Source organism: Branchiostoma belcheri, unplaced genomic scaffold (genome assembly GCF_001625305.1).
Source record: "Branchiostoma belcheri isolate BF01 breed outbred unplaced genomic scaffold, Haploidv18h27 scaffold258, whole genome shotgun sequence".
In the NCBI taxonomy this organism is placed as follows: Eukaryota; Metazoa; Chordata; class Leptocardii; order Amphioxiformes; family Branchiostomatidae; genus Branchiostoma; species Branchiostoma belcheri.
The window spans coordinates 35,763-46,487 of NW_017803863.1; the positions used below are offsets into that span (position 1 = coordinate 35,763).

General features: G+C 40.0%; 2 protein-coding genes across 2 annotated transcripts in view; one reads left to right on the forward strand and one right to left on the reverse strand.

Annotated features, from left to right (window-relative positions):
• Positions 1-6,842, reverse strand: part of LOC109471749 (prolyl 4-hydroxylase subunit alpha-1-like) — an 8,429-nt gene extending 1,587 nt beyond the window's left edge. The window contains exons 1-6 of the mRNA XM_019771100.1: positions 6,602-6,842; positions 4,833-4,972; positions 2,884-3,254; positions 2,117-2,159; positions 1,619-1,770; positions 372-545 (exon numbers count right to left, since the gene is read on the reverse strand). Of these exons, the coding sequence (XP_019626659.1) occupies positions 372-545; positions 1,619-1,770; positions 2,117-2,159; positions 2,884-3,254; positions 4,833-4,972; positions 6,602-6,783 (1,062 nt within the window). The 5' untranslated portion in view covers positions 6,784-6,842. The remainder of the gene's footprint in view (positions 1-371; positions 546-1,618; positions 1,771-2,116; positions 2,160-2,883; positions 3,255-4,832; positions 4,973-6,601) is intronic.
• Positions 6,843-8,071: 1,229 nt separating this feature from the next.
• Positions 8,072-10,725, forward strand: part of LOC109471750 (ragulator complex protein LAMTOR3-A-like) — an 8,571-nt gene continuing 5,917 nt past the window's right edge. Inside the window, exons 1-3 of the mRNA XM_019771101.1 lie at positions 8,072-8,137; positions 8,747-8,781; positions 9,027-9,085. Of these exons, the coding sequence (XP_019626660.1) occupies positions 8,129-8,137; positions 8,747-8,781; positions 9,027-9,085 (103 nt within the window). The 5' untranslated portion in view covers positions 8,072-8,128. The remainder of the gene's footprint in view (positions 8,138-8,746; positions 8,782-9,026; positions 9,086-10,725) is intronic.

Genomic DNA, 10,725 nt, shown 5'->3' on the forward strand with positions numbered 1-10,725 from the left:
AATTAATCAACCAACCAACAAGCCAACCAACCAGCCAACCAACCAATTAACCAACCAACCAACCAATCAACAAACCAACCAACCAACCAACCAACCAACCAACCAACCAACCAGCCAACCAACCAACCAACAACCAACCAACCAACCAACCAACCAACCATCCATCCAACCAACCAACCAACCAGCCAGCCAGCCAGCCAGCCAACCAACTAACCAACCAACCAACCAACCACAAGCCAACCATCCAACAAAACGGCGATCACTCCCTAAGTATTATTTGAGCATGTAGCACAAGTAACCAACTTTCCAGAAAACTTTGTTATAAAACCTAACATTGATTTGCACTCTACAACGTCGATGTCACGTGTTACCCTATTGAGCGCCATGTCTCTCATTAAGTTGCTCTCCTTGTCAGTGATGACGTCATGGTACAGAACAACCAATGGGCTTCCCTGGTGGAGAGGCTCCATCTTGACGGGGCTGAGGTAGAAGTACGGGCTGGAGCGGACGTATCTACAGGCAAGCGTTGAGTGTGGATCTTGTTTCTGTGTAAGCAAGATAAGCTAATTTGTTACATGTACCTCCATGAAAAGTGGAGGGATTGTTTTTGTATTCTGGTTACCAAACCTATCATAGCTCCCGACACCGACACTCGGGAGCTATGATAGGTTTGCTAACCAGGCTATTGTTTTTGGTCTCTGTGTGTGTGTGTGTGTGTGTGTGTGTGTGTGTCCACACATTTGTAGTCATCATCAATTTAGCTATCCTTTTTGGATTGTGATGATATTTGGTGTGTTGTTAGGTCGTAGAAAGACCAAGGTCAAGTTTCAATATTGTTTTTGGCGCGTCTGTGTGTGTGTGTGTGTTTCCACACATTTGTAGTCAGCATAACTTCAGAACGCCTTTATGGATTGTGATGATATTTGGTATGCTGGTGGCTGACCTTGGTACTGCAGCACAACTGGTTTTCGTATCTTTTGTCCTGAACATTCTATGGTCTTGAGATGAAGGCTTTATTTGCATAATTACGGAGTAAATTATGTAATTGAAGTGTTTTCCATATAGTATTGTCATGTAAAATAGGTAGTCTATGGCAGGTTGAACATGAACAGATAAATAATGACCTAATTTACATAATTAATGAAAAAATTCTTAATGGTGAATGATGGGAATTTTATACCCTGTGACATGTGTAAGTTACTTAATACTATGCATATATTATGTTAATGTAAAGTTATTTGCATAATTAATGAAGACATGTTGAAATGAAACATGGCTAAAGGATAGGAGTTTCAGACGCAAACATATTGTAATTTGAGTTTAGAAAACCACAAACTAAAATATATTATGGTAATTACGACCTTATTTTCAATAATCAATTAGAGAAATCCCAAAAAAACATTAAGAAAAATTCTACATATTTCATGAAGGTATGACTGTTTCTTGTTTTTTTTTAAATTTAAAATAACCGCTGTTATTATATTACTGTTCGGTACGGTTGCTTACTGGCTTAACTTTGGGATTTTCGAAATCCTCAAAAACCGTACTCTATGTTTTCTTAGTCACAACTGACTTTATTTATAACAATGAAAAGAAGTCTGACAAAAGTGTACCAAACCTTGAGAACTCCAAGACGGCAAAGATTTTCGTACTTGACTTGAGGTATTTCCGTTCTTATAGGCTTCCTTAGCGACGATGTGGCGTTTTCTAAGAGATTTGAGATGAGCGTCAATCCTTCAACATTGGCATCTGTCTTCTGCGCAGTCGCACCTGACAGACAAAAAGACGAGAGAAAAACAAACAAATTTTAGCGTGATTTTAAGTCACAATTTCCTGTGGCATGTAGCATTAGTTATATTTCACCTATACTATAGTTGGAGTGAAATGTATTTTTTGTAAGTTTTTCCTCGTATATTCAGGTATTGTCCAGACTATCCTGAAACATTTTGGTAGATAGATTTTCCAAAACATTATGCAATAAAAGTTTTATGCCCAAAATTGACAATATCTTTTCATATGTTTGAAAACCATGGCATTATAGCTTCCATTCGTTGTTGGTACCCACATAGGCAAAATCCATAGAGACACTTGTTGAGGTTCGAAAATACAAACTTACCGAACTTTGATACTGCCATAAACAGAGCCCGGTCGAACTTGATCTAAATAGACAGGTCCAAGAAATAATCTCTGGTTAATATTTCACTAGGTTCTATATGTGTAACTATATATGTAACAAATTATGTTTTTTGTACAAGGTTGTCTTATGATTCTTGTGAAAAATCATCACAATTCTTTACAACAAGCCTTCATGTTAACGTCAGACCGGGTACATCTAGTGGTAAAGACGCACCGGGTCTCTCGGCGGCAGGTCTAATTTTAACAACACAAGATATAGCTCTTGCTATTATGAATCAAGTTTAAACTGTAATTTCCAACACAAGAAATTGGACTCACCCAAATTTTCGACTGTACAACTCCAGTCTTTGTCAAGGAATGAGCAATCCACCGCTTCAGTCTCAATGGACAAAGTAAGAATCTTGGACTCAGAACCGGATTTCTTTGCACGAGGGATTAAAGAGGCCATCTACATCAGGGCATTACAACCATCCCTCAACAGAGACGGGGGGCGCCACAGACTTTCTGCAACCTATGATCCACTGCTCACGGAGTCACGTGTGTTATCTGCGTGACGTCACAAAAGCGGTGGATTGCTCATTCCTTGACCGACTGGAGTTGTACAGTCGAAAATTTGGGTGAGTTAAATTTCTTGTGTTGGAAATTACAGTTTAAACTGGCATCATAATGATTTCTACCAACACAGATGAACTTTTAAGATATAGCTCTTGCTGTGGATATTCCACACTCAAGTCAAGAGTTGGTTACCTTCTGTACGGTATCCGCTAGTTTCAGTAAGACCTTTGACATCCTCAGACCAGCCTGGTTGGTCACTGACTGTTTCTTCTCTCTCATTATCTCTAAGGTCAGGTTGAACCATAACACCGCGTGATAAAATTTATTTTCTTTACACGCTACATCCCCGATATAGTATGTGTCTGACAGTTCCAGTCTAAAGGCCGGATCCTTACTACAAATTTCGGTCATCTCAGGGTCTTCGCCATTGGTTGATTGTGACGCCATCACAATCTGCCCTTGGACAAGGCTGCGCATGTCCAAACTATACACGTCCTGAAGCGTTATCAGTGCGAGTGCCGTCATGTGTAGGTCTTCAGCGGTTGGGAGTTGGACCTCTTTTCCTTTACATGCAAGAATAAAGGGGTGTTGTTGATTAGTGATTGATGGTTCTGTCCATTTTGTCCAAACATGATTGATAATTTAGCATGAAAGTTTATCTGTGTTGGTACAAGTCAGAATTAGGACTTACCTAAATTTTCGGTTCAACCTTGTTCACGGAATGGACCCGTCTACTCTTGGAACGTGAGGTCAGAGACATGTGACCGTAGTAGCGGGTCATACGTGCCAGATAACTATACCTACCCTGAACAGAGACGGGGGGCGACACAAGTTATCTGGCACGAATGACCCGCTAATACGGTCACGTGTCTCTGACGTCACGTTGTAAGAGTAGACGGGTCCATTCTGTGAACAAGGTTGATGGAGTCAACCGAAAATTTGGGTAAGTCCCAATTCTGTAATCTAAGTGTTGGAAGTTAAAGCTTAGTCTTTATAATGATTGATAATGTGCACCATTTCACAATGGACTGTACACTATACAATGATAAGTGCCTATTGCTGTTCACCTTTCTTTCCGCTTTTTCAACTGATTTCAATACGTTAGATCCTAAAGATAAATTCAATTACATCCTCAAGGGAGATAACCAATACAGTGTTCAAATAGGAAAATACATTAAAGAATGTTTCGATCTTAGAGACCACATGTTAGAGAATAGTTAAACCTTTATTGTTACCGCATACATATACTCTGTACGTAGGAGAGAGAAGGGCCCCTGAAAATCTTCGAAAACGAAGCCAAGCCAAGCCAAGAAGACTCTGTACTTAAGATGAAGTTATCCACACAATGTAGTTAGCTTCGTTAGATCTTTAGTTGTAGAAGACCATACAAAAGTCCCTGTACTTTTTGTTGTGTCAATAAAGAATCTGGTATTTGTACTGACCTTCTATCAGCTACAACTATTCAAACATCCCAAAAATCCCAAAATACGACAGCACACATAGGACCACATCTCTCAATAATTATGTCACGGATCACTGTGTTTTCATTTGTTTCAGCCATTTGTTTAATTTTGAAAATGAACGAAAATTGAGGCACATTTGGGTGTCATCAATATAAGAAAGTCATGCCTCTTATTTACATTGTTGATATTTATCAATATTCCTTTCTTTTTAAATTACTCTCTAAATTTATCCACTACAACGTACATATGGAATAAAAATTATTATCAAAATAAGTGCTAATATAATATGTATAATTTGTTAGTATGTACTTGCCAGTTACTTGCCAGTCCAAAACCATATGAACCCGTTTATCGCGAGCATCTCTTCTTATTTTATCCTGTTTTAAAGTCTCCTAGAAAAACAAAGTACCTATTTCCTGAGTCAAAATGTTATCTACATATACCAAAAGCAGCACGAATGACCATGGTATGTTCCGAACAAACATACAAAAATCAGAGGTTGCAGTTGCAAGGAAATCCGCTAGGGGCGCTCAACAAATGTTTTTCTCAGATACGTCAAGACCTAAATACATAACAAATATCATAACAATCCATTGGAGGTAAAAATCAGTGTTATTCAGCTTGTTTTTGTACTGCCTGCAAGGCTGATTTTTTATTAATAAACTGTTGATTACTGACCTGTCAGCATGCTGACCTCTGCTGAAGAGATGTTACTGAGTCGCTTGATGAGGAGGTACGCCCTGACGGGGTGGGACGCCTGCTGTGCCGTATGGTCGCGCCCCGCCACCGAAAATATGTCGCCACAACTGCTGATATATCTGAAATGAGCACAGCACAACTATTACTTCTTGCAGTTTTCGATTCTGAAATGATCTTCCGGAGCTCCGCTAGGAGAACGCGTTCTGCACATAAGTTTGATACACCATATTGCCGCACAGAACGGTAAAAAAAATCGCCCATTCCTCACATTGTTGATCTGTTAAACGCTAGTTAATTAGTGCAGTATCTGCCCTCATATCATTTAAGTGTCTGAAACCTTTAACAAAGCCCATAGCCAAGTCTTTAGCCTTGTCGTATTGACATTTACCTCTACTTGTTGTGTAAATAGGTATTATAGCGAATTTGTGTTATTATCGTGTAAATTATGTAATTTTTAAACCATTAGTATAGTTTAACGTATAATTTTATGAACTGTAAAAACAACTCAACTCAGACTCTCGTCTGCTAGTTGTTTGAATAAAGATTGATCGATTGATTGTATCTGTGTCGGTATAGCCGGTATAACCGCCCTTCGGCAGCTATCTATATAATATAACACCGAACGATTTGTTACACTCAATCTTTGTACATTCAATTGCAGGAGTTGTTTAAAGCTTTCGAGTGATGAGGCCCAAACTGCGCTTGGTGGCAACGAATTCAACTGTACGATAGTTATTGGATCAGCATCAAATTGACTTGCTTTGTAAGTTATTTAACATTGAGCACAAAATGCCCCAACATCTCAAAACACAGTGAAAAAGCTGTCAACAGGATCATTCCGATGCCTTCCTGTCCTATGCAAATGAGGTTTAGACCCCCTGTTTTCGCTAAGCATTCTGGGGATGGGAAACTGGTGAATACAAATAAAGCGATTCTACTTCGACCCTGTCACACATGTACACTCACGACCTTCCCGCGAATTTGTTTCCAGCCGACCAGGTTCGGCTGACGTTCGGAAAGGCTGTGACCAGATAGATTTAGACCACACCTACCTCATTATACGAATCGAAATGAACTTTGTTAAATTAGAGTCAGATTTAACCACCGAACAGTGCAGACTTACTCCCGTATATGAACTGGAGTTCTGCTAACTTTTAAGGCATCCATAAAGGTTGGAAAACCGATTTTTCAAAGTCAATATTACAGTCACTTATCATACATACAGAGTTGAAACCACACTGTCCCAAAGTATATTGACCCTCATGGAGCAATAATTCCCAAAATTCTGACGGACAACGGCTACTGGAAGGGCCCTGGGCTGATATTTAGGGTACCACCCATAAAAAAGGACTCATCTTGGGGCTTGTTTCTGCAGTTTTAAATGCCCAAATATATGACTTGAAATGTGCTAATTATGAAGCAGTATGTGTCAATATCACAAAGATTTCCTTATTCACAATATAAGGATATCCGGTTTTGCTGCTATGAAGTCGCATTGGATGCCTTTAAATAAGATTGGATAGCCGAATACCATCCAATCATGGTTGAACCTCCCGACCAACCCTCGTATGTTTTTAAGATTTTGAATCATTCGACTGTCGCAGCCAAATGGTAGCCAAATCCACCCCCCCACACGTTTTCACAATGAAACATTCGAGTCTGACAGAAATTTTGTCGATGTGATTTTCCCATAGTGGCAATGATTTGTCTACACACATGATGTAACACAACGAACAGAGCGAAGTTACCGTTGCATATCTGCAGACACTTTCCCGCCATCCTGAATGTGCTGTTTTACCACAGACACGATCTCTCTCTCTTCTTGCACCAGTTTCTCCAGCCGAGCGACTGCCGAGAAATATCCCGCGTCTGTTGTACACAATATCGCTTGGAACAAGACATAAAGTAGTACACGAGAAGGGTGGTCCATTGGTACAGAACCGAACAACTACAGGAGTAGTGAAAATGTTCTATGAAAGAATGAAAACAAGCTTTCTGGAGTGACTAAACACGGATGCTACACGTGTCAGTGTTGTGTATATACGGCACGTATTACGTAGTGCTGCTGTATCCTGGTTCATACGTGGTTCCGCATGGCATGTTGCTACAGGTAGTAAACGATAAGATTGTTCAAGGTACGTGTGCGTGAACATAGGGACGATGGAATAAAGCACATTGCATGAATTATGAACCGATTCATGCCCGTAGCCAGGATTTTGAATGGGGGGGGGGGGGGGGTTCTTCTCACTGCTTGAGGGGACCTCGAGCGCCGAGGCGAGCGCCCAAAGCGCGGGGTGGCCGGGGGTATGCTTCCCCGAAAAATTTTTAATAATGAACCTTCTGAAATGGCATTTCCTGCGTTTTTGAGAGGATTTCAGAGAAAAAATCAGAGATAACTTTTTATTCAATGATAAAGTAGGTAGTTTTTATACGATTCCAGACCCGCTGATGATACGAATCAGTCCATCCGAACCCCCCCTGGCCATGCATATGGCTACGGGCATGCGATTGCATGAATTATGTTGATGAGATGACCAGAACTCGCTGCAAAATATTGGTCCTGGCCTGTAAATTACGCCGCCACAAAGATGTTGAAATATGTGTCCGCTAAATTTCTGTTAACAGTTATATTCCTTACTTCAGAAATTTTAAAGTACCTGTTTTGGCTGAAGTTTTGAACGGACTTTGACTGTGATAAATGAAGGCACACTCCAATAATAGATAGTAGAAATCGGCTTAAACAGGGGATATAATTGGCCAGAGGAGGGTCCATTTCCTTCTCTGATCGACCAACTCCTCTGGCCAAGCAAATCCCCCTTTTTAAGCCGATTTCTACTATTCATCGAGCCTGCAAAGGAGTCTGGGTGGAGACTAGCAGGTTACGAAACAAAATGCTATAACGGTTATATTTATTTATTTGATAAATTAATAACGTTATAAATTAATAACGTTAACGTTAGTATGTCGGTCTTAGAGGTTGACGTTATTTTGCGAGCAGATGAGGTCGTATACCTCTAGAAAAATAGAACTCTGGTTGAAACTTCCTCGGACTTTAGAGAACCCTCCCGTAATCCGTTGATATGCTTGAAGCACCGACGAGACTCAGTTAAAAAGCGCCCCATAGCGACAAATGAGAGAACCTCATATGAGGTCACAAGACCCGGAACCCTCCTCGCCGACACACACACACACACACTACTGCAGCGCGGTAGAAACGTGGACTAATTTGGTCAATATCTTCAGATATCTAACATAACTACGTACTAAGTAAAGGGATGGCAGAGGTGAGTATTCCAGGCGTTATATGAATGCAACCTTAACGTCATATCTGTTTGGACAGACGATATGTGCCGAGGGCAGTGCATAGTAGGGGGGAGGGGGGTGGATGGAATTTGTGACAAAAATTATATTGCTGTGGGCCTATAGTTTAAGTTAGAAAGTAGCCTTAATAGTTATATAGTGTAAATCTCTTTTTGTGTTATATGCGTGTGTTTTTACTTATACTATGTTGTTTGTTGTAATTTGTTTTTTCTCGAATGAACCCTAGAAGACTAAGCCTTTTGGCTAAAGGGTATCCAAATAAAGAGAAATAGAGAGAGAGAGAGAGAGAGTGAGTGAGTGAGTGAGTGAGTGAGAGTGAGTGAGTGAGTGAGTGAGTGAGTGAGAGTGAGTGAGTGAGTGAGTGAGTGAGTGAGTGAGTGAGTGAGTGAGTGAGTGAGTGAGTGAGTGTGAGTGAGTGAGTGAGTGAGTGAGAGTGAGTGAGTGAGTGAGAGTGACTGTCTGACTGAGTGGACATGCTATGGTCTTGATTTTTTCCAATTGAAATAGATCATACGTTACAACTTACAACAGTCCTTATTTATATTATGATCATTATGTTTTCTGCCTCTTAGGATCTGAAGAGATACATCTTTAGGCTGATGTCAAAGTGAGTTACTAGTACCTGTTATGTTGATGTTTTAGTTCCAAATTATGCTGATATTCCTTTGAGTCAATGTAACCACGTAATGATTTCAAGTAATTGTTTAGTTACCTGGTGTGATGTTTAATATATATATTTATAAGAACATTGGGAGTTTGGGTTTGAGTTACTCCCTATGAGTATGAGTATGAAGTCATGTTATGTGTGGATGTACATGTATGATCAGATGTATGTTTTCTATGTACCTGCAGGGTGGATGGACTTTATGGGATTGCGATAACTGATCGTGACGGCGTGCCAGTTCTGAAAGGTACCTGTGTTTACTTGACTAAGGCCACACCAATTTAATTTCTTGGTTAATGGATTTTTCTAGGAAAATAATGGAGCGGGCGGGGGAAAAAAAAAAAGAAAAGAAAATAAAAACAGGCCTACTAGTAGGCATCCTATCATGGCCCAAAATGGTACGATATAGGAGCCATGAAGTCAACACACCAGGCTGGTTCAAAATTTAAACAATGAATTTTGAACTTTTAATGATACCACTACATTGAAAGATGGAATAACTGTAACAACTAGAAAGAAAAGGACTGTTTTGAACTGTTCAGGGCAAAATATTGAGCATTTTGCAGTTGATTCTGAAAAAAATGAAACGGGCTAATCCGTTAACCAAGAAATTAAATTGGCGTGGCCTAACCATGGAATCACTATAGGCAGTGATTTACCAGTTATATCCCTGCAGTGTTCGGGTTGGCTGTGTTGATCACATAACTCAAATGAACTCATGCAGCGTCCAACAAAAAAGTAGGGCGTCCAATTTCTTCCTATTTTCCAAAAGACGCCCGGACGCCCCCCCTATCTAAAAGCCTGTGCAGGGGGTATGCCTATTTTGTTTTAGGCCATTTGGTGATTGAAGATGCCATTACATTTACAGTACTTGAGTGATATTGGCAAGCCAACAAGTTAGGCCACACCAATTTGATTTGTTGGTTCACGGGTTCACCCGCTTCATTTTTTTGGATTTGCAAAAGAAACAAAACATTTCAGCCTCTGAATCAACTCCAAAATGCTCATATTTTGGGCCCAACAGTGCAGTGGTTTGATTAAAAGTTGAAATTCAATGTTTGAATTACAAGCCAGCCTGGTATGTTGCCTTCATGGCACCTATCGTAGCTTTTGGGGCTATCATAAGATGCCTAGGTCATGGAGGTTATATTTACCTCCATGAAATGTGTCATGGAGGTTATATTTACCTCCATGAAATGTGTCATGGAGGTTATATTTTCAGTTGCGTTTATCTGTCCGTCCGTCTGTTGGTCAACAAGATAACTCAAGAACGCCTGGATGGATTGGTTTCATACTTGGTGTGTTGGTAGGGTGTGACGAAAACTGGAAATGATTAGATTTTGGTCCCCCTAGTGGCTTCCCTTGGTACTGCAGCGCAACTTCCGGTTTTGATATCTCGCGATCTGGACATGCTAGGGTCATGAAATTTTGATGGAAGGTAGCTCTCGTGATTGGGAAGAAGTCATATGAGTTTGGGCCCCCTAGCGGCTTGTTCTGGAACTGCAGGGCACTTTCTGGCGAAATGTTTAAAAGCCAATAAGTCCAGACAGGAACAACATATTTTCATTATTTTTGGTGTGTAGGTAGCTGAGAGAGAGATGTACATAATAAAATACAAATTATGCAAATGAGGACTTAATTTGCATAATTAATGAGGAAATTCTATAACTAGAATTCCGAGACCTCATACCTCCATGAAATATGATCTTGATATGTAAATGTAAATTTCTTCTTTAATTGTTCAAATGACCTCTGCATTAACATGATATATGCATCGTGATGTATGTTAACTTTTGATTAACTTACAGATGACCCAAGTATGACATTCTCATCATTCACCATTACGAAATCATAGAATTTTCACATTGATTATGCAAATTAGGCCAT